Below are 25,495 nucleotides of genomic sequence, written 5' to 3' on the forward strand. Positions count from 1 at the left end.
AATAAGAGTACTGTTGTGTCGTACATAATAATTGATTATTAAATAAATGTAAGAACATATTCTTGATTGACATTCTTTGATATTGACGTTGATATTCTTTCTTCATAGTTTTGGGGAAGTCATTATTTATATTATTATAAAACAATTTTAACGTGGATATTTGTGGATGCCTAATTAGAAACATACCAATTATAAATATGCACGTATTCAGATTTCAGAATGTATTCACGGCAGTGATTTGTAATACTGATATGTACTACTACTTCATCTACATCGCCTAATCTATATATATAAAAGAGAACGTACAAATCCTTTGTCCGCTCATCACGCTAATACGGCTGAACCAATTTCTTTTATTTTTGGGGGGTTATTAGGATTTGGACCCTAGATGGTTTTTATCATATCACTTTAATTTTCAATTACCAGTGTCTTGAGATAATTGACCATTCAGGTGTCCATTACGTACAAATCCTTTGTTAGTTCATCATAGGTATAAAAATAAACGTATTTATATGCAACCCGCATGACCGTGTCACTCGGCGGGTTAACATAAATGACAGGCGTTATAATGGTTTTTATCATATCACTTGAAAGCGAAAAAGTAAAAATTATCTAAGTAACAAAGTTTATTGCGTTCGGGGGTGACCGCAGCGAAGCGGGGCGGGTTAACATAAATGACAGGCGATATAATGTTAACATTTACTGCAATCTTCTATGGTTTTTATCATATCACTTGAAAGCGAAAAAGTAAAAATTATCTAAGTAACAAAGTTTATTGCGTTCCGGGGTGACCGCAGCGAAGCGGGGTGAACGCTGCTAGTATATAATATACTCTACAACAGGTTCACTTCAGAAATCAGATTCATCTACCGTAATATAAGTTTCATCTCCCTTCCCTAGAATAAGCCTCAAATCTGCCCACCTCCCAATGTTGAAGATAACCAATGGCGTATTTAGGATTTTGTTTCGAGGGGCTATGCCCAACACAGGAAAGGAAGTGGGCAATTGCCCACCTGAGTTTGAAAATTAATTATATTTTAATTTATGCATAAATTGAAGTTATAATGGTAAGAATTGCAGACCGATAAATCCTATATGATATGATACAAAAATTTAGGACTGAATCTAACTCTTTATTCTATTCATACAAGAAAAAGGAAGCACGATCTTGGCCTACCTAATTTCCCGGGCTAATTATTCTCCCGTTTTGATTTTCTTTAATTCAAACATTTCCTTCTATTAAAAATAACTAAACGATGTAACTTTTTCTTTGTTATAATAACTAAAGTTCCGTCATGTTGATATCCGCGCAAGTTGGTGTGGAACACCAGTTTCGTTTATCAACTCCTCTTAGTTTTGGTGTTACTGATGACGGCCAACTTGAATCACAACTGACAACGGTCGATAAAGTATGAACGAAAGACAATGGCAAAAAAACGAAAGAAAGTAACATCAAGAAAAAGAAACAGAAAAGTAGAAAGGACGAAAGAAAGAACAAAAGGACGTATTTCTTACATGGAATAAAATTTGACAAATACAGTATTATTTCTGAACAAAAGCATAAGAAAATGGAAAGTCAATGACATTCTTAGAAATGGTATACCATAAGAAGGATTATTGTTGTACGTGAAATGCGAAAAACTAACAAATTTATTTCGGGGGAGCTTGAGCCCGATAGCCCCCTAAATACTCCACTGAAGACAATTCTGCTCCCCTGATCCTCCACAGCATTGTTTTTCAACTTCATAAATATCTTCGCTTATATATATATAAAATATGGGAACGGTCTTATCCGTCCCCCCCCCCCCCAATTTGAAGACAGATTTGCGCCGATGTGTATATATATAAAAGCTCAGTAAGAATTTTAACGCAGATTAGAGATTTCAGATAGTATGGTCGTGAGTACTGTTTCTTCTGACAGAATTTCACAAAATATTTTAGAAATGTCGAAACAAGATGTTAGGATTAATATTTCTTATGTGATTTTACCCGCATCGATACTATGTTGAGGTTTTATATTTTCTAATTATGTCGATTTATTAGTACATGACTAAAAGATATATAAAAGATACATAATCTTCCATTTATTTTCAAGCAATGTAACTCAATCCAATCGAATTGTTCGTTCACTAATGAAAGATAATAGCAAATGTGATATTTTCTACTATTTATGTACAGACATCCATAACCTGAATATATGCTACTTCTCTTTGCCGCAGAACGTACGAACTTTTGGATTTCAGACTTGAGGTTGACGTTTCCGTGATTCCAATATTATTATCATCTTAGTAACTTTATATCATAATACAGAGAACTCTAAACACCAAAAGCATACAAAACATTGAACAAATTACATGTATTTAGCTCGAAAGTCAAATTTGCGGTTAAATAATACAGTAAATAGAATTTCCAGAGGATGGAAAAACCAGCACCATAAATGTGAAACCTTGTCTTCGTCAAATGTTGGTTTTAGTACATTCATTCACACGTTGAAAGTTAATTATTTTCTTTTAACTCAGTTTTCATTGCTCTTCAGTTTATCATGGGACGGACTTATACCTCCATCCAATAAAATTAATACATTAATGGAACTTAAAATACTCAATATATTTTAAAATTATCATGTAACATCGTTGCCAAAATTATTTTAGTTTATTTCTTAATTTAAATACGTGCTGTATTTATTATTTTTGTTTGAAAGAAGTGACGTGTTGAGATATTTACGTTTTTCAAACTTCTAATGAATAACACATTAAATCTTTAATTGGAATTCCTACTTTAATTCCTGAAATGAGTCAGTGAAACATACATTTATATATATATATATATATATATATATATATATATATATATATATATATATATATAAAGAAAAAAAAAGCTTATTGAGCACTGAAAAAAGCCAAACGCTAACCTTTTCTTTGCCATAGCAAAAGACTGGATAGAATGGACACATAAAAAGCCACTTGCATAAGATTTCTTTTCTTCTTTTCTCGCTTCGGATCACTGTTTATAGCCAAGTAAGTAAAGGCAAATGTAATGCAAGACAAAAGGATAGAGGTGACTTTCCTGGCTGACAATTAATGTTACAGAGATGCTCAGACAGCAACACAAGGCGCCGATCACGCACAGCACAGTGGCAAAATTAACATAGCGATGTAAGGAGATTGGTTGCGTGCACGACAAACCGCATAGTGAGAGATCGACGACTGACATAGATGAAGGGACATGAACTAGTGTGTTAGCAGCCTTCTCCAGGAGTGTCCGATGTCAGTTGGTGGAACATTGCGTACGCTAATCGAGTGTGTGCCGCCTCATGCACAAAAAGGAGTGGCGCCCACTCAAGATTCAAACTGGAATGCCTCAATGAAGTTGACCTTGACCCTAGAGTGCACGGCTTTGTATCAAGAGTCTTGTTCAATCATGAGGTTTATTTTATTTATTTTTAACTACTGAGGAAGTTAACAAATTTAACTGGATGTGTTGAAGTTAAACAAATTCTCATTGGGAAGATCCATAGAAATACAGAAAGAAATAAGATCGTGGTGTGGTGTGGGATTTTGGACAGTAAGTAATCGGCTCATTTTTCATTGAAGGTATTCTTATGGCAAATAATTACGAACACCTTTTTAAAGAATACGTATTCCCGAGCATGTTAAATGAGGTTGGCGATTTCTCTCATTGTTTCAACAGAACGATGTTCCTCATTATGGCTTAATTGTTCGTGAATGGTTGAATGTCCAGTTTCTTGGGACATCGATCGGTCGCTGTTGTCCCTTTGAGTAGCTACAACGGTATCCAGACCTGACACCGATAGGTTTCTACCTTCGGGATCATTTAAAGGCAGCGGTCACGTTGAACTTAACTATTAAGTTAAGATTCAGAGTATCTAGCATCTCAAGGAATATATTATGCAATGTTAATTATGATCATGTCCGACGATCTGTCTAAAGTTCTAGAGAAGTGAAAACCTCGCTCACGCACACGGATTGATGTTGAAGGTGTAACACTGAACATATAACCTGACTTTTGATTGACCCTGTAGATCAGATGAGCTTGGAATTTCGTGGTGGTTGCGTATCAATTTAATAATTCTCTTCCCTGGGTATAGCCTTCAGTAGATATTAAGATTACTCTAAATTATAGCGCACCAGAAAAAGTAATACGCAAATATTAATATTTTGTTCCATTTTTCATATTAACCTCATCGAACAATACGATTATATACTCGCCACAAGACGTTATCTCTTCGAGAAAGACAACATCTTATCTAAAGACATAGAAAACCTTAGTAGTTTAATTTGGGCCCCGGCGGGAGCTCATGTGGTTCGGATTCCACGTTAATCAGTAGGCCCACGTCTCATATAGCCTCGCTGCTGAACGGGACGTTAAACTCAAAATCAACTCAACTCAACTTTAATTTGGGCCTTTAGTTTGAAATTTTTACTTCAATTTTATAATAATAATAATAATAATAATAATAATAATAATAATAATAATAATAATAATAATAATAATAATAATAATAATAATAATAATAATAATAATTATTATTATTATTATTATTATTATTATTATTATTATTATTATTATTATTATTATTATTATTATTATTATTATTATTATTACTTTAATCTTTATATGAGTCTTTACACAATTTAAATGGTACACGCATTGCTACCATACCCAAGATAACCTGTTCACATATAATATTTTTAACAGTTTTTATTTTTCTTCACATGTACTCAGAAATGAAAATTGAACGCCTAAGAGTACAGCGTAAGCGAGAGAAAGAAAAGACGAAAAACTGCAATTTACCTTCCTATTTCATCATATGATGTCATCGTCTTGTAGTTACAGAAATCACAGTTCTTTTGTGATTGCGCAACAATCCGGTTGACATAACTCCTCGGAGATTCATTGGGAGCAGAAATAGGTCTTTTGGAGCGGAGAGGATTATACACTGTATTTTCAAGAGTATATTTATTGTAGACATGTATTACAGTCTGAAAATAAAAATAGTATTATGTTATTTTGGTAAGCGTATTTTTTAATTATTATTTTTGAGTCAAGGGATGAAACGACAATAGTATTTCAATAAGAAACAAAATACATTATTTTACACATATTAACTAAAAACAAATATACAAAAAATAACACGCAATTTTACATATTGTAGTAGAAAGATATTAAAGAACTTGATCTTGCATTATAGTTTGTACAACTAGTAATGGACAGTACATAAGTCTCGGTGTGGGTCGGGGCCTACGTAAATAATAGATCTGACTTCACAATCTTCATGTTGTGTAATTTTAACGAAAAATAATCAATCAATTGACTTTGTACAAGTAAATGATTTTGTACAAGTACGTGTAAACGAATGAATTCAAAATCACATCTTCATAAGTTTATCTACATATTTATCACAAGTGCAACTTTCTGATAGTAGAGTAATGTGACAAAGATATGAATGCCCTGACATGATAAGAATGACTTGATCGCTGGCTGACTTTGAGTTATAGTTAAATATGCCGTAATAAACAGTCACATGTCAAATACAGAAGGAAATGGCTAGAAATGTTTCATTCTCGATCAATTGTTGTAAGCAGATATCAATAGAATATTGTATTAGTTCACAAGTTCCTTCAATTTCAGCATCTCAAGACATCAAGATATTGCTGTCGAGCTATATTTTATAACTGACATCAGAAGATAATTGTCTTCTGCAGAATCACCTAACAATTGACACAAAAAACAGAAGTTACAATATTTTTTTCTAATACATGATGTTTAATGAACGTTTTCTGGTAAAATTACAACACATTTCTAAATTTCTTACACAATGCTGAATACATCTCAATATTTCAATTATGTCTTCAAATTTCGCACATACAAATTACACAAATTATATCTTTGACTTTTCTCTCGAAACAATTTCTTTTTCGATCTTTCTAGTTAAAGACAAAAGCAAAAAGTTTTTGTTCTTTTTTTATAAAAAAAAAAGAAAAATATCAAACAGAAACTGTGCAAGAAGAAACAATAACTTTCATGTACCAAAAATCATTCGATTAGTTATGGCCATTGATTCAATTTTAATAATAAACTTTGGGATACAACTAAAATATTCTGTCGATTTTCTAGGCACAAAAGCCGATTTGGAATTTAGTGTCCCGTTCAGCACCGAGACTACGTGAGACGTGAACTCACAGCTTAACGTGGGATCTGAACCACATGATCCCCCACCGAGAATCGAACCCAAGTTTTCTGCGCCAAAAGGGCGTACGCTAACCATATAGCCACGAGGGAACTCACCCTGAGTACAAAAATTATACTGTGCTAATGATCATTAATTACACTCACCTTCGCCTCGACACCTAAATTCCAATTCACTGATCAATACTCAATATGAGTAATAATAACTAACAAGTGTATGTGTTACAGCGCATGTAAGTTATCTGAAAGAATGAAGTATCCAGTTGAGAATAATTAGTTAGAGCTTTTAATTTGGGTTTTGTTTCGGGCTGACTTTAAGAGCAGCTGATGATTTCATCTCGTTCCACACTTTAAGGTTTTATCTCCCCAGAGTTAGGTTAAAGGTAAGTCGAATGTTAACTAGGTTTTCTGGGAAATATATTATTTAGTCACAATTGTCAGTCTAAGGCAGTCATTTTCAACTCGCCGATGTATGACGTAGGAGTGGGCTTTAATGATGGGAGCCAGAGAGGAGAAAGAGAAAAGGTTGTGCAAAAAAGAGGAGGGCACTAAGTACGAGGAGTGGAATAAAACAAGGTTGGCAGTGTTCTAAGAATCTACGAGTATTAGACATTATAAAACAAAGTTATTAGACATGAATCTACGAGTAGTGTATCTGTAAAGCCATCAACTACGCCTTGTTTGTCTATTACGACTGTCTACTATCAATGCTAGGTTTGCTGCCTTCTCCTTGCTTTGTGTGAGCGGCTTACTGGGAACATGAGCATCCAGCTGAGAATAACTGGTGTAAAGGTTAGAATTATGAGGAAAATGTATAATATACTCTACTATAGATAGAAACGTGAAATTTGGACAGAATACTCATTCTATCACGAAAGAAAGAAATAATGAAGGATCTTTGGACATTCGTATTCTAAGGGAGGTCAAGAGGGGTTCAAATATTTTTGCCACGAATAATGCATCTCACAAATTCCTAAAGTTAAAAACACGAAATTCGACACAAAAACTCACCTTTAAAAATAAGTGAACACATTTTTTCAGAGTTTTTGAAAATTCTGTATCTAAAGGGGGGATTTATAATATTAGTAGAATGCACGTTCTCCGCACGGAATGAATAAGTTTAATGGAAGATATTTGAAAATTATATACAAACTTTTCTGGTTTCAAAATATGTGTTGATGCAAGTTTAATTTAACTCGAGTTACGTAAATTCTCACATAATCGATTCTAGATAGTTTTTCCTCAAATGCCTTTCTACAAGTTCAAAACTTACCCAAATCAACTTCTCCCATGATATATTCTTATTCTGTACGTCAAACATACACAAATTTAGTGGATGTATACTGAGGTCTTCAAAAGAAATTGATAATAATAATGGAAAACATTTTAATCAACATACGTATATTGGAGTGGAGTGGCAATATTATGAATTCCATGGTACACACAGTTTAGGATTTAGAACATAAAATTGTACAAATTACGAACTTCCTGGAGGATGCAAATATTCATTTCCCCTTTCCACGCTCTTAGATGCTAAGTTTCAGAAAATACCGTCTTATCCATGGTCAAGAACAGAACATTAGCGCAAAATTTTATTTACCTACGTCAAGTTCTTTCGAATATCTGGTCAACAGCGAAAAGGTTTCAAGTCTGCTTGCCCGTGGCATTTCGCTGAACTTTGTTTTATTCTCAGTCTAGTGTGCAATTAGAAAATGTGTACATTTCAAGTTTTTACTCCCAACTGTTCCGGGGATCTGTTAAATGACAAAAAATCCTTCAAGACCACTTTCCTCTCTTGGGTAAAGCTTTTCTTAAACCTCTGTCTTATATTCAGTCTAGAATTCAAGGATAACATTTTTACAAGTCTCTACACCTAAGAGCCCATGAGTTTTGGTAACGGTCGTAAAACAACGTTTAACGCCCCATCTTCCACAGTAGATGTATTTCATAAAGCTCATACTTAATATTATAGCTCATTGATACCGTTTGTGCGTAAAACTTCCAAGTTTCTAAGGGTAGTAGTTTCAGAGATCTGGTAACCTGCGAAAAAAGTTCCAATCCATTTCCTCTCCCCCTCTATGGAGAGACTGTATTTAGCAAAACGTTTTCTTATTCCCATCTAAGGATTACAGGAGAACGTTTGTAAAAAGATTAAAGTTCCTACATCTAACAGTTTCAGAGATCCGATAAACGGAGAAAATATTTTCAAGTCTCTCTTTCCTTTCCCGTAGGTGTCATAATTCGTAAAACTTGGTGTTGTTCTCAATCTGTGGTATATGGGGAACATTCCTACAAAATGTCAAGCTTCTACTTCTAAAGTTCTGAAGATTTGGTAAATGGCTAGAAAAAGAGAGACGAAACTTAATATACACATTCGTTATTAAAATAAAGTAGACACGGTTCCAGCGTTTTCAGAAACTCCACTTCTAAGATGGCAAGGAGACAAATTCTATCATTTTTTCTCATATATATATATATATATATATATATATATATATATATATATATATAAAACAATTGACGTTGTCTGTCTCATCATCACGAGAAAACGGCTGAATCGTTTGAAATGAAGTAAACTTTTGAACATTGGTAGCACTTGGGCCGATCCGAGTTTCTTTCATGCCATTTTCATTAAAATGAGTACCCGAAAGAGGTAACCACGTACGCCGAAAATTAAGTATCTCATGAGCCTCTTACATTAAAGAAATGAAACTTGGTAATATAAAGTCATTAGTAAAAGTAAGTAGTCATGTGCCACCGTGTTTTTGAAAAATTCGGTTTTAGGAGTTAGGGGGCAATTCCTAAATTATTTTAAATTTCCCATTTCGTATTCATAAAATAATCGAATTGAGGAAACATTTGAATCATCTAAAATTAATTTTTGAACATAATTAGCACTTCAGTCGACCTGAGCTTTTTGTCTATTCACTTTGATTGAAAAAGTATCCTAACGGGGGAAGGGAGTTTAAATTTCTAACAAAGAATAAAGGCTGCACCATGAAATGAATTTTTGAACTTAGCAATCGGGTAGAGGGCTTTTTTTTTTTTAATTATTAGTTTGATTCAAATACACATCGTAAGGAAAGGAAAAATGATCAAACATTCCTTTCAAATACTTTCCACTATTTCTTCTTCCTTGCGAAGACTGGTTTTTCAGCTAGTATACCTGTAATACACTAAATCCATTAACTCGTCACCAAAGTTCGGGAAGAGTTGGGCGCAGGAACTTCAAATTTTGTATAAATACTCTCTTTGAATTCTCGGTCATTTGTAGAATTGGGATTGTGGCCAGTCAAAGAATCGACTCTTAAGGAGGAGGGCGAGAAAAGGGGTGTAAAATCAGATCTCCGAAACTTTTCGGCCCAGGGAGTTGAAAATTTATACAGATGTAATTAGATCGCAGATTACGAGTAAACTGAGTTTTGTTACTCGCCCCCCTACAGATTTCTGAAACTGCTGCCCACAAAACAAGCTGGACTGGCTTTTACAAAATTCAACACCTAAGAGGGAAAAGGGGAAGTTGAAATTTGTACAAATGTTTTCCTCAGACTTTAGACCGTAGGTAAAACAGGCTTTTAAGAAATCCTACTCAAAGGGGTTTGGGAAGAGAAGAGTAAGAGATTTTCTTACTATTTCATTAATTAAACGTTTCTATTGAAATACTTACAGACAGACATAAAATTTGCAATATGGATACTTTTTGATACGCAGAATATGAATTTTATGAACGTAATTTATTTACATGAATTTTTGAAATTCTACCTTAAATAGAAGGGGAAGAGGAATAATTTTACAATTATTACACAACTCTTTTCTACTGCTGACCATAAAGGAATACTTGGTATATGGGAGGTTTTTGGTTCACACAACACTACTCTATCATTCACTTGCTTGAATACAATCAATATGACGCAAAGAAATGGGCGAAGTGTAGTGCTGAAGAACAGTGGTTGCAAAATACTGACTGCCGAGTGGCACACACGTATAAAGAGCGAAATACTAGTGGTTGACTCGTTCGGTACTCTTACCGCGTATCGCATTACTGAATAAGGTGAAGCTTACCGAAGCTGATATTTGTAATCCCTAGGAGCTCGCACTAGAGAAAAGAAATAAATGAAAATTGCTTGTAAATGTGATTTAACGAGCTCATTTTTATTTTATTTTAATCGTTGAACACAACGACACGAAATTATGAATCCAAAACTCTTCGCTTTAGGAAATATGAGTCTATCATTCACTTGTAAAAATTCAACATGAATGATAACGCAGACAACAGATAGGCCGGATATAATGACACAAAACTTCGTACTTCCGAGATTTTTTTTTCGTGAATATTGATACACTTCCAAACTATGCTATGTAAATGCCGAAAGTCTTATGGAACGGCTTTGTCCGACCGTCTGTCGACAGGTATCAGAGCAAAACCGGTAAGAGAAATCGAGAAGTGGTTCTTGCAATACATCCAGCGTCTCATCTCCGTTAATCCTCTATTTACACGAGAAGTACTTCACATTAGCCATTTCCACTTACAACGTTTATCGCCATAGAAAGAAAACAGTAACAGATGGCAAGAAGTGTTTTTCGGCAAACGGTTCAACGTCTCACGGCAACATACTAGAATCATCCGCACAGGCACGGTGGCTCAGTGGTAGAGCGGTTACCTCTGGTGCGTGGGATTTCTGATTCGATTCACGGCCAAGTATGCTTGTGGTGGATAACATTGTGTTCGTGGGTTTTTCGGGTACTCTCGTTTCCTCCCACATTTTCATGCCACGAATTCTTCCATCATTCACTTGCCTTAATCATCGTCTCTCTTGGCCTAAACGGCATAATTGTGGAACGTTAAACTGAAAGTGAAGTTGGGCTATGGAATGTGATGTCTCATACAATTCATAGAAGAACTATGGAATATTATTTCACATAGTATGTTTACACTATATTTGTTTACGCACATACCCACCTTTGTTAGCGCGCCTGCTCTCCACAGACACCCAGCATTGTTCCATTAGTTTCGCCCTGGTTCGGTTAGATACTCTTCTTGCTTTTAGTGGCCACCTAGTACAGGCTTGATCATGTTTTTGTACATTGTATTTGATTACGCGCCTGCTCACTACGGATGCACCTCCTCATGGGCCCACCATGTTCCTTGACTAGATCAAACACATTTCTTGCTTTTAGTGGACAGCTAACACAGTTTGTTTGGTGTTTTGTTCCATTGTAGCTTTTAAGGCATATGTATTTGCATGCTGTATTTATACCCATAAGACTTAAGCCCTCATAAGGGAATCTGCAGCTATGAATCTATGAATGGAACTCGCCTCCTAAGAAACAATTTGTATGTCAGTTTAAGTTAATTTCGTGATGAATGAAATGCAAAAGAGAATTATATATGAAACCTTAAAATAGAAGAGTACGTGTAAATATTGGATGATCTGAGCAATTTTGCTACCGTTGGATAGAACTTATGCATTTCCAAATTAAATTTGACAAGTATTATCATTATTTATGTTTTTGTTGCCTTTTCCAACTTGTAATTAACGTTAGGTGTCTCTCCTAACGTTGGGGGAGATTTATAAATACGAGCATTAGATTAGTTGGAAGGGATTGTGGTGTGAAGCTGTGTATGCGAATGAGCGAGGAACTTGACAAGGATTGTATTTCCGAGACGTAAAAATTCAGTAACAGAGTGATGGCATGGACTTACTTCACCCTACTTTCAAAAGGGTGGAGATAAGTAAAAGATAGGTCGACGTACGAAAATATCTTCAAATTCTGGAACATAAAGTTCTTAGAACAGTAAAAAATTACTTTTTCTGAAGAAAATTTGTACTACTTCGTTTTCCACGATGATATTGATTCTCTGGACTCCAAACTCGCCTGATATGAATCCAGTTGAAAATTTGTGCGTCAATTTGAGCAGAAGATTGAGTAGCAATTTTTTTCCCAATAAGATGGAACTTATGGACTAGATAATCTGGATGTGGCTCCCTGAAATCGAAGTTGCACTTTGCAATGGCCTTTTTAACAGCATGCCTCGGCGACTAGCTGTACTGGAAAAAGCCCATGGTAGTCATATAAAATGCCAGTTTGCTCTATTGTACCTCCCCGTGGTCGTACACAATATATCTTACCCTTAAGATAGTCCTTTTTTGTGCTATTCTTCTTGATTTTTTGACTTTAATGTACTACTATTTCTACAAAGGATTTTGTTTATAAACACACAGTTATTTATATATAGTATGTATATAAATTCATTATATCCATGTGGATAAGCTGAAACTGTGGCTCAAGTATTAAGGTGGACTGCTCATTGCGAATATGCGTTGTAACTCTATCAGGAATTCATGTAAAAAAAATGGTTAATGTATCTTCTGAAAAACATATGCGAGTAAGTGTCGCTATTTTAAATTTACACAGTGTAGCCACAAATGGGATTCTGCAATCGATTCAGAGTCTCAGGAGAGTAAATAATTACAACCTGTAACACTCCACCAAAACTGGAAGTGGTTAAAATTTATTACTACTTCCGGTTTCAATACTGATTTTCATAGAGCAAAAATGGTCAGAGATATCAAGATGTCACATTTTGCAATCGATTCAGCGTCCCAAGAATACGTTCCATCTCCACCGTTAGCCCTCTAATCAAAGTGGAAGCAGTTGAAATTAACCATTTTCGGTTTCAACGTTTGTTGCCGTATAACAAAAACGGTAACAGATAGCGAGAAGTGATGATTATTTCTTGTTTAATTATTTTGGCTGCTATAATAAAGAGTGAAAATCCCTTTTTCAAACGATTCAATGTGCTAAGAAAACAAACTATGACTATTCGCAACACTCAACCAAAACCGAAAGTTGTTCAAATTTACTATTTTTTCCGGTTTTAATACTAATTTCCACAGAGCAGAAACGGTAAGATATATCGAGATGCGGTTTTCTCTAGTCGATTCAGTGTGCCAAAATAGGTTTCATTTCTGTCGTTAATTCTCTATCCAAGCCATACGTAGTCTAAATTAGCCATTTCCAGTTTAATCACACATCGCCATAGAACATAAATGGTATTAGGTAGCGACAAGTGGTGTTCTGCAACCGGTTTAAAGTCTCAAGAGAAGGTATAATCACAATCTACAACCCTATACTAAAATTTTAGGTGGTTCAAATTTAATACTACTGCCACTTTTAATACTGATTTCCATGGAGTAGAAACAATAAGAGACATCGATATATATATATATATATATATATATATATATATATATATATGCAATACATTCAGTGTCCTAAGAATAAATTTCATCTTCTCCGTTTATCCTTTATTCAAACCGGAAGTGATTCAAAGTAATCATTTCCAATTTCAACATTTATCGTCATAGAACAAAATTGGTATCACATAACGACAAGTGGTTTTCTGCAATCGATTCAGGGTGTCAAGGGAACACCCTACTTCAAGTTCGCAACATTTTACCAAAAGTGGAAAGCGAGTGGTTGAAAGTTACTACTACTTCCGGTTTCTATACTGATTTTCGTAAAGCAAAAGCGGTAAGAGATATCGAGAAGCGGATTTTTTCCAGTCGATTAGCATTCAAAGAATAGTTCTGGCTTCTTTGATTACCCTCTATTCAAACCGGGAGTGGTTCAAATTAACCACTTTCGGTTTCTACATTTACCAACGTAGAACAAAAATACTAATGGACAGCGGCAAGTGGTTTTCTGAAATCGATTCAGAGTCTCAAGGGAACGTATCACAAGCCATACACACTACCGAAGGAGAAAAACGAAAATTCGTAGATCAAAAACTGTAAGAGATATCGAGAAGGGTATTTTCGCAATCAATTCATTTCTCAAGAATGGATTATATCGCCTTCCTAGGCCTCTATTCAGACCGGAAATGGTTCAAAGTAACTATTTCCTGTTTCAACTTCTATCGCCATAGAACAAAAAGAATAAGGGATAGAGAGTAATGGCTTTTTGATATAGATTCGGCGTCCGAGGAACAGGTTCTATTTTTGATGTTATTAATGTATTGCAACCAATAATTATAGATGTACTACTTCAAGTTTGAGTATTAAATTCGCATAGTTTGGAAGTCTTCCCTAGGTTGACACTGTTAAATGAAACTCACTTCTTATTACTAAGAGAATATGAATCTTTTAATCACTTACACCCCCGGACAGGAGAGCCGGGGCAACACTTCTTTGGATACACGGATTCTAACTTTAATCCGTTGAGAGTAATGGAGTAAATCTGGTATGAAGTGACTTTGTTTCATAGAATATGAATCTGTTACTTTCTTGCACAAATTTAATGTAAGTAGGAAGCGGCAGGTACAATAATATTGAATACATTTAAACATGAGTGAATCAAGTTGATTCTGTGTCACAACTTTCACGAATATAATGCGAATTTAAAATTTTCACTTAAGATAAAGCAAGTTTGCTAGACCTTGAATTTATACACATTAACTCATGGTTGAGTTCAAGAAAATTCATTTCCTTTGTAATAACATTTGCTGGCAATTTCTATGAAATGCCGGTTTCAAGTATCCGTCTAAACTGAAAAACTAGTTTAGAAGAAAATTCGGTTATCAGGAGATAACGATTCCAAAGAATGAGGTGAATCTACCGTTTTCTGATTCAGGAAAGCAATTTAACTAGATCTCAGTTTTATGAAAAGTCTGTTTTGCTACAATTCATTTCTGGGGCCCTAAGAGTTCGCTTACTAATTTTTGTCAAGTTCGTGTACGAATTACGTAAGTCCCGACTTTGTGAAACCTCACTTTCAAAACATTAACAATTTCCAAGGAATGCAGTATGTAATAAGCAAATATGTTACACTCACAATTACATAATTATGTCAGTGATATGTTGTGTTCATTGGGCAAAATACTCAAAACAATAAGGATTCACCTCAAACTTGAGAAATTGTTTTCCTTCGTTTTTCATTATCATTTGGCCAGTAAACAAAAGCTTAAGAGATATACAACCCGAATATACAAATATGTAGTGTTGGAATGTATAATGTGTAGGATATGATGCTTTACCTTTTTAAAATTTCATCACTTCCAGTGTACCCATAAAAAATTAATAAAGAAATAACGGCCATGTTTTTTTTTTTTTTTTTTTTTTTTTAATATTCAATTAGAACTGAACAATCTACACAAAATTTGAAATCGATCAGTGAAAACGGTATCTTTGTAGAGCCTTTGGTTCCGAGAACTCATTGTTGAAAGGATTGGTCACAAACATATAAACTTTTCTATCACTTTAATATATAGACTAGCTGAATCTGCGCTGTCTACTCAGCGCATCGTTCTGTTATGACCATGAATCTCCTTCTCACTGTGCATCTCTTTTTACTCAGACATGTAAAGGATAGGAGACTCACAAAGGAAGTGAATTGCTATGTATAGATGTTGGAGTGAGTTTGTATCTAATTTCTAGAAGTAACACGATATCAAAATGGAAATATTTTTCCTAATAAATTCATATCCGTCCGAGTACGCCTCATTGCGTCTCTTCAGGCCTTTGAAGTAGGGATGGACAGAATTCGGTTTTCGGTTCTAGAAGATCCGGTTCCGGAACCGGTTTCTCGGATCCAGGCCTGGAACCGGTTCTGAAAACCGTATCTGCAAGAACCGGTTCCGGCGAAACCGGAACTTTGTGGCCATCCCTACGCTAAACCCGAGCTGCTGGCAGGCTGTGAACAGTGTGTTATGTGAAAGCGACAGGCAGGCGCCCAGGCGGCGGCCGCTTGTCTCATTTGGTTAAACACCCACTGCTGGAACATTTTTTTCTGGAAAGGGGTACAAACGGGTCTGGCCGGGGAGGGCAGAAGCGCGTGGTAGTCTGCAGTGTTTTCAAGGTGAACTCTGTGTCACCTTTACGTGTCTTTGAGGTCTTTCGGATCCAGGTCTGGAACCGGTTCCTAAGATCCGGTTCTGGAAACGGGTTTTCGGATCCAGGTCTGGAACTGGTTTCTAAGATTCGGTTGTGGAACCTGTTTTGAAAACCGGATCTCCAAGAACCGGTTCGGCCGGAACCGGAACTTTGTGGCCATCCCTACTTTAAGTTGCCAACATACAATAGGTTTTTGCTATTCATATTTAAGCAAAGCGCCTGCAATGTCCGTCAACCTGCCATACGTAACTTCTCTACTGGTTGCCTAACTCCGTAATTTCGGCTTGCAACAATGTTAATCTTATGGGCTCAAAACGACCCTTAAAATGTTGAATAGAACAATAACGACACGATTTTTGAAAATTTGAATGAGAACTGGTCAATCTACAGAAAATTTGGAATCGGCAAGTAAAAACGGCATGTTTCTAGCACTTGTGGTTGCCGAGATCTCATTGTCGAAAGGATTGGCGACAAACATATAAACCTAGCATTTTAATATAGAGACTAGCTGAACCTGTGCTGTCTACTCAGCGCATCGTTCTATTATGACCATGAATCTCCTTCCCACTGTGCATGTCTCCTTACTCACACAAGTAAAGGATATGAGACTCACAAAGGAGATGAATTGCTATGTATAATAGATGTTGGAGTGAGTTTGTAGCAAATTTGAATAAGTAACACGATATCAAGTGCAAATATATTTTTTTAATAAATCTATACCCCTTCGATATGCCTCATTTCGTTACTTGAAGCCTTTGAAGTTGCCAGTATGCAATAGGTTTTACCATTCAGTTTTTAAGAGCTTGGGTTTTTGGGGTATTTTTTAGACTTTCAGTCAAGCAGCTACTGCATTGTCACTATTTATTCTAGGATCATGGTTCACACCTCATTCTTTTCAGAATAGAGCAGGCTTTCAAATGGTATCACTTCCATTCCCATACCATATGCCAGGAGGGGGAAAAATTGAGGGGAAAGGGGAAATTTTCGAGATTTTTTTTGTCACACTTTGGGGACCTCTGGAACGGCAATGTGTGAACGTAGAGATCTGAAAAAAAATCTGATAAATATTACCCGGTAGACTGAATATGTGTTCCAAGTTTCATGCTTCTATCTTGAATCGTAAAGGCGGAAAAATATTTATCAATAATCCCCACAATACCCCATATTACCGTAAAAGACCCTGATCTCAGTTAAAAAAAATTCCTGAGACATCTATATTCATTCTAGAATCACGGTTTGTCCATCACTCTCTTGAGAATAAAACTACCTTTCAAACGGTACCATTCACATGTCTCAATCATGTATCTGAGGCGAGAAAATCGCGAAGAAAAGGATTTTCTGGTTAAAATATCACTTTTTCTAACTTTTTGCCCCTCTCCCTGTTTTAACGCAGAGATCTGAAAAGAATCTGGTAAATACTACTCGGTGGAGTGAATGTTTGTGCAAAATTTCAGTGTTCTAGGTGCAAAAGTAAGCCTGCCATAAAATAATAAAATTAGGCCTAACCAAAAACATGTTTTTTTCAGGATCTCAGGTAAACATTTCCTGAGACATCCATATTCATCCTAGGATAATGTTTCGCCCACCATTCTCTTCAGAATGGAACTGCCTTTCAAACGGTACCATTTACATGTCTCCATCGTGTATCTGAGACGGAAAAGTCGCAAGGAAAAGGATTTTAGATTAGCTTAAGAATTGATTTCAGGGGACCAGTGATATTTCAGGGATCAGCCGAGTGGGATTTCTCCCCGATAACCATAACATTCCCTGGGAACCACATAACCTATCGTGCTCAATGTGGATTCCCAGTTACTAATACATTTCATCGTTACTAACACATTTAATCCCCAGTATATTGAAATTCGCCACCACCAGAAAAAAAAATCTGGAATCATCACTGATGGAGAAAATTGATTCAACAGTTATACATATTTCACCGTGAACATGTTATACTAATGTCTTTTACATCCTTTTCCCTGTTAATGTTTGCCTACATTTCCCAGTTAGCATACGTAAAATTGAGGAGCGCTACCATTCATTTTTTCCTACTTATGATCTAACGTCTTCTTGGTTTCTTACCTGTCCACCAGGTGCGTACACATTTATAATATGCTTGCAAACTTATATGTTATAAATAAATAAGTGCAAAAACCATGCGCGAATGTGTGCTAAGTGCCCAACATAAGCTAAGTTTGCATTTTTCCGATTCCAAACTGGGCACAATTTGAGGGATCACACGTGATTTTGTCCGCGGAAACAGACACATTAGCGATGGTGGTGTGTGAATAAGGAAAGCGAAGTGTGGAAAACATCAACCTCTTGTTTTGCGCTCTAATTGCTGAAAGTAAGCAATTCACATGTACCTGTTATTATGGAAACAGTATTAAGAAGTATGGTTCATAATTATGCAATTATAATGCAAAAGTAGGTTCTAGTGCCAACTACTACAGATTGATGCATATATTTTGTACTCATTTGAGCATTATTCGAGCAGACAGTTCTAGATCACACTTACACATAAAATACTTTCATTATCACGTAAAATTCATTTCAATATGCTGTCATTGATGGTAATTACTTATATTCACACTCTCATTCTTTCACGAAAAATGCAGGGCTTCACATCGTATTTTACCTATAAATTTTCTAATTCGTAGAACCGTCTGCAGGTGTGAACCCCTAATTCTCTTACATGTATAACCACCATCTCAAATTCGCCCGTTCCCTACGACGCACCTTGACTATAGCCCTCCAGCTTCACCTTGGCATAAACCGTAATAGATGAAAAAAAAATGCTTGTAATGAGCAGCTTGCAAAGTTTGGTGCGTGGTTTCGGGACGTGTGGCTTTCACTATATGTACTAGCTAAGAATGTATGTGCCTTATAGAATTGTACGCAATTGGTTGATAACACTCTAGAAATAAGTAGATAAGTTTGACGCTACTTGCATGGAATTTTCCCCGAAAAATACTGTATTTATGGACATAACTTTTATGCTCTCCTAAGGTTAACCTTTACTGGAAAATTGTTCAGAAAATACATTCTCGAAAATACTATGGGCTGATTTTGTCCCCCCCCCCCCCCAAAAAAAAAGCAGTGTATATGTAATTTATTTCTAGTAGGATCTATATTGTAAAGCTACAACTTCACACGTTTTCTAGCTACATATTCTCCTTATTTCTTTTTGCGAGTTAATAAACTTTACCTGAAAATTAAAAGAGAACTGTATTCCTGATCTACACCGTTATTTTTCCGTCTTTGCAACAACAAAGTTCAGTACATTTAATTCATTTTTTTATATATATAGCGTACATTGTATCTATGCAGTTTCTGCTTACGACGTTAATGCCTTATCATAGTAGAACTGAGCTTCGGAGTTTTACCTTCAACTTTTTTTGACGAAATTTTAACCTCGCTCGAGGTGTGGCTAGACCAATCAGCCCTCAGTGCTATCCGTACCTAAGGGATCACTTTGGAAGCTTTATGCATTGCACAGTTCAGGAGAAGGTTGAGGTGTCCCACAGGTACGGTTCGTCTAGGGGATCCCTATGGGGTCGACTATGCATATGGCCCTTAGTCACTCTCTCAGCAAACTAATCCACGAGATCTGCATATGTAGGCATAATAGTGATGTAGCTAGGGTATGACCCAAGCTGTCTATACACACACACACACATACACGAACCACAGAGCAACAGCGATGCATCATATGGTTGGACGAATCCAGGTTCTGCTGTATTCCAATGATAGTCGCTCCATAGCCGTACAGAAGGCAGAAAAAGCCTTCAGCACAGTGTGTGTGTAAAGAGCCGTACGACGGGGAGTGAGCCCTTCCTGCTGGTCTAGTGGCTACTGCATGTGCCTTTCGTGTACATGGTTCCGAGTGTTGGTGAGAGAGTACAAAAATAATTTCACGATCATTTACTATCATTATCATGAGTCTACTTTAGCCAAAAGGATAAAATCGTAGGTGGTAAAAAATTAAAAAAAAAAAAAAAAAAAAAAAATGAAAGTGTCATGTTACAGAGGTGTCTTTCGAGTGCTGAGGTCGATCTTTTAGCTGAAGAGTCTAACTGGACGTAAGGGGTGGATTGCATGCAAATTTTGGAAAATGAAGTGCTGTATTTGCCCAGTTCATTTGCAAAAGGAGATGAAAATCCTACATCTCACTTGGCACGTCAATTCGCCAGACTTCAGTGTTCTTGAGAAAAAAATGGGACATGCTGGAACGGGCCATTACGAAGAGACATTAATACATTTCCTATTTGGCTGCTCTGTAGGACCAATTGTTCAATGAATGGGTCAAAGAGAACATGAATGTCATTCTCTCTTACAATGACAGCCTGCCAAAGAAAATGGAAGATGCTATTCGAGCTTGTGGTGATGTAACTCCATATCAACCAATAAAGTCGGCGCTCTACAAAATTTTCACCGGTGTTTATGACAGAAGGACTTTTATTCCGCTACTTCTCATTAAATACATGTATTTCCCTATTAAATAAAGAGTACTGAGTCTCTATATAACCAACATTCAAATTACCTGATGCTGAAATTCCTTAAACAGTTCTTCATTACCACCTAACCAGCCCTTAATTTTCACTCCAAATTCTTTTGTGAAGTTCTCATTGCCTTCCTTAACTTCTATAGCATAAATATCGTTGAATTTAAACCATAAATTTTGGCAATCACTGTGCATTGATCCTTTCCATCTCCTCAGGTTTTGTTCGAGACTTCCTATAGATCGCTCTAAGTGATTATCAAAACAGTTTAATTTGTACCACTCCTGCAAATGAACACAACTACAGCTATAAAAGGACACAAAAATTAAATTAATGTGAAATCTTGTATATACACTCAGAAATAACATAGAAAACGTTTCGCAAATGATTTCCATTGTTAACAGTAGTCAAGAGGATAGGAAAAGGAAGATAAAACGAATTCAGATCTCTAAGGAATAAAATGAAATGTGCACTCTTCACATTATAGCAGACTTAATCTAAATATCACATACAAGTACAGATTGCCATAGGTAGTCAACACCACCAACTTGTTACTGAACGCTTGGTTCCAGAAAACTTGCAAACTTGGTGAAATCGTCAATGGAAAAATAACCAAAGTTCAACCATCGCAAATGATATACTAAGGCCACCTCGCCACATATATATGTACTCTTTGCAGCGCCGTCGGTTGCGTTCATCAATGTGAAAGGCAATGTGACCTGATAACCAGCAAATAACGTCAGAATAATAGCACTGAAGGTATAATTGCCGAAAAATATCTTGTGCAAGTCATTCTTTACAAAGAATTGTGCGAATTAGTGACACCACTCTTCGGATTCATGCACACAGATACATGACACACTTCAACATGCTCCGATTGCGATGATTAAATTTACGTTGCTTTTTTCATTGACGCCTTCATTAGATTTTTCAGGTTTCCTGGAGTCAAGTTTTGATAAAAAATAACATTTGGTGATCTTCACATGTTTATGTGCAGCAGACTGCCGTCTCATTTATACTCCTATCTGTTAAGCTCGTTTAGTTATAGCTAACGTCCTTTTTCAGCTTAGAGCCACAGCTTCTTAAAGGAGCAGTTCGACTTCGAAATGCATCTTTTACAAATTATTTCCATTTGTAGAGTTGAAAATTATAAAAGGAAGGGTGTTTGTTTTATCGTGCTACGTTCAGCCGTTAGCGAGTAACAGAGGAAAAAAAAAATTGTAATGACGTCATACGTCGTCAAGCAGCGAGAGTAGGCTTCCATACACAGTGCCAAGCATTTCGTTTGTGAGAGAAGCGCTGGCACGTTCTAAAGTGCGATTTCCTTTCCAGGAATTGATGCACAGACTTAGAAATGTCATCTGCATGTAGAAAATGATAATATGTGATGGTGGGCTGCACAAAAAAATTATAATATTATAAAACGTATTTTTTTCCTACAAAGCATAACTTCAGTGTTTCACAAAACAAACTAAAATTTTGAAACCAATACCATGTAAATGGCGGACGAGATTGCTACAACACCTAAGTACCTTTTCTTTAATTATGCTTCCGATTCCCAAACATAAATATGTTCATTTTCACGTTTTGTTCCAATTTTTAACGCCGACCCTATAATTTTATACTTCAAGGTATGTACAGGAGCGCGACATATGTAGCAAAAATGAAATAACATCTGTAAAGTTTGTCAGAATATGAAAAACACTTTACCGGTTAAATTCGTTTCATTCGCATCGCTCTCCGCAGAACAACAACCATCACCCATTTCATCATTGTCACTTGATACAGAAAAATTAAACGAAATCAATGTCCTGAGGAACACTGTCATCGTCACTGATTCCTTCTACGAGACGGTATATTTAACTCCCCAATTCACATTGTATAGCTGTTGTATATACATTTATTTCTAAAGCAGTAGTCACAATCATGAGTGACACCGTTGCTATTACCCTCTAATGCCTCGCCTCGACTACAAGCATCAATTGCGTCTTGTACGATATTTTTTACGTTGGTAACTGGATATAGGTAGGCGCTTATTCAATGGCTCGGATTCTAAACCTGTCAATAATATACTTGGAACAGCATTCTTTCTCGGTTTGCGTGTAAATAATTCTCCTGGCATTATCTTTTCTTTCAGTAAATATGACTGCTCGAAGTCGGACTCTAAAATGTTTGGAAAAAACACAAGTGTTTTTATTTGACACAAAATTTTTCCTATCGATTTTCTTGATCCATAATTTATATCGATTTGGTGATTTCTTACGACTTGGAAACGTAAAAACCTTTATGTTCTCAGCTTTAATCGTACAAGAATTACAATTGAAAATGGCGTGTTAGGCATTTCTACCTCAATTCACAGACTTAGCACGCGCTGTTCTAACACGTGTTTTCTACTTTGCACCAGTGTTTCTTTCAGAAAAAATGTTCCAGGGAAGACACACTTAGTATTCGGAGGGGCACATTATTTTCACACAGTACTATTATATTATATTATAGACGTATTATAGATATCTTCCGGGGGACACTCTCAGAGCTCAGGGAGACAGTGCCACCACCAAAAACATATCTGGAACAAACACTGCTTCGCACAACACTATGTAATTACTGCTCTCTCTCTAGTTTTTTAAATACTAATACTGTAGGAAAAACTAATAAAAGCGTCCCTCAAGAATTCAACACAAAGCGAGATTGCTAACGAACCCAAAACACAATCTATTAAATCCACTGCATTATTAAAGGTTTATCAGCTGCATACAAGGGAGTGGTTGCTGACTCACATTGAGTTCCTCGTGTAGCCCACGTCAGCATTTGTGATTCATCAAAAACAAATGCCTATAGAAGCCGAACGAAACGGCCTATCAAGATTTTAAAAAAAATACGAGTCTCTTATTTTTTGTTACCCTTTATATTGGACCAAACTTGTTTTTACCTCGAACTGCTCCTTTAAAGTGGGATCTGGAGCATATGAGCTCCCATTGGGTATGATATCTGAGTTTCTCACACCACGAGAATGCTAAACGCTTAACCACGAGAGAACATATGCCTGGAAGCTCGCTTGACAGCAGTCAGTTCCGCAATATATATGCGCGCACACAGCTAAAAGAATGAAGACAGTATGTAAATGAACTGAAGTTGAAAACAAAGACACAAGTTACGTAATGTTCAGATTTCCAATCGTTTGTAATGCATTAGAGTAATTGTATTAATTTTCAACGAACTTAAAAAGTTCGTTACTGAATTCTCTATGTCTGTCTGTCTGTCTGTCTGTCCGTCCGTATGTTTTTTTTTTTTTTTTTTCGATTTGTTCAATTTTGAACAACCCTGCATTCGATAGAGAATCAAAAACTATCACAGACAGTGATTAAATTTTTGGCGTCACTTTTACCGTTTCCAAGATATTGGCCAAAAAATGGCCGACTTCCAGAGATTCAAGGAGCCATACCTTGGGAACCGTAAGTCATAGAGAGACCATATTGGTGTTGATCAATATCTAAAAGGATGGTAAATATTTTGGTATCAAATAGTAACCGGTGGCCACTATTTAATTGGCCGCTAGTTTGGCCAGTGGCCACCAATTAATATTGGTACCAAAATGTTTAATATTCTCTTAGGTATTGACTAACACCAAAATCATCTCCCTATGAGTTACCGTTCCCGAGATATTGGCCAAAAAATGGTCAATTTCTAAATGTTTAAGGAGCCATAGCTCGGGAACTATAAGTTGTAGAGATGATATTGATGTTGACCAGTACCTAAGAGGATGGTAAATATTTTTGAACCAAGTAGTAACCGGTGGCCACTGTCCAACTGGCCACTGGCCAATTGTATAGTGGCCATCTATTAATATCGGTACGAAAATGTTTAGCATTCTATTAGGGATTGATTACCACTACAGGGTTGCCACTGATTTTCTAAATTCATTTTCCCTGACATTTCCTGGTTTTCCAGGCAAGATCTAACATTTTCCAGACAAACACCTTTCCTCTACATAAGAATGAAAGGAAAACCCTCCACAACATCCACTCACTCCCTTCCTTTCATTCATTGAGTACATACGCAGCATCATTCAAAAAAGAATTCTCTCCCAACCTTGGGTTCAAAAGGTTTTTTTTTTACCATGTATAACTTAGCGTGGTGCTGTAGTGGGACGCAGTGGTTAACAGAATGTCCACGAGATGTAAGCTATTTTGCTGTTGAAAGATATTTCTACCGACTATTACACACCATCTTTAATGAAGTACCCTATTGGTTTCAAGCTAACCGAAACAAGTCAATAGGGTATCATCGTAAGAACAATGCGAAAGACAACACATTGCGTGATCACTGAATTTTGACCACTGTTCCGAATAATGGATTGAATCATGTTGCCACTTGAGTTTCGTGATGACGCAGGGTCATCATTCGTTAGTGCATATCTATGGGTCTAAGTAATCAGTCAATAGTGAGAGTACAGTCGTGATGAATAAACGCCAATAAATGCCTATTAAGTGATTCATAAAAATCAGACCGCGGAATGTTTGAGAACAACCGCAGTGAAAGGTATGAAGACTGGCGTCAATAGGAACGAAAGACGAACTGTCGGCAAGACTGAAGAGGACGCTGCAAGGCTGAGCGTCACATTTAATGAAATGTATGGACTTACAGGCGCAGTACAACGAAGCACCTGACTATCCAATACAACTGTGGAAAATTTAAACATACTCCGTAAAACAATTTTAGCAGACACCGTCGCTCGTTCCTCACTCGAGTTCAGCAACGTCAAAGACATGGCTGGCGCAACAGACAAGCGAGTAGCATCAACAGTGAAGCCGTTGATGGTGGGTGTATTATGGAGAAAGTTACGATGGGAAAAACTAGATTCCTGGTGTTTGTAAACAAGCGTATGCTGAT

General features: G+C 36.3%; 1 protein-coding gene across 2 annotated transcripts in view; it reads right to left on the reverse strand.

Moving 5' to 3' along the window:
- LOC145688357 (uncharacterized) overlaps positions 1-25,495 on the reverse strand; it is a 154,122-nt gene that overhangs the window by 80,991 nt on the left and 47,636 nt on the right. For both annotated transcript variants that reach the window (XM_081762505.1, XM_081762504.1), the window contains 2 exons: positions 20,647-20,889; positions 4,819-5,006 (listed from right to left, as the gene is read on the reverse strand). In XM_081762505.1, coding sequence (XP_081618631.1) covers positions 4,819-5,006; positions 20,647-20,889 — 431 coding nt within the window. The remainder of the gene's footprint in view (positions 1-4,818; positions 5,007-20,646; positions 20,890-25,495) is intronic.

This window comes from Thermobia domestica, chromosome 6 (assembly GCF_964235325.1).
Source record: "Thermobia domestica chromosome 6, izTheDome1.hap1.1, whole genome shotgun sequence".
Classification (NCBI taxonomy): Eukaryota; Metazoa; Arthropoda; class Insecta; order Zygentoma; family Lepismatidae; genus Thermobia; species Thermobia domestica.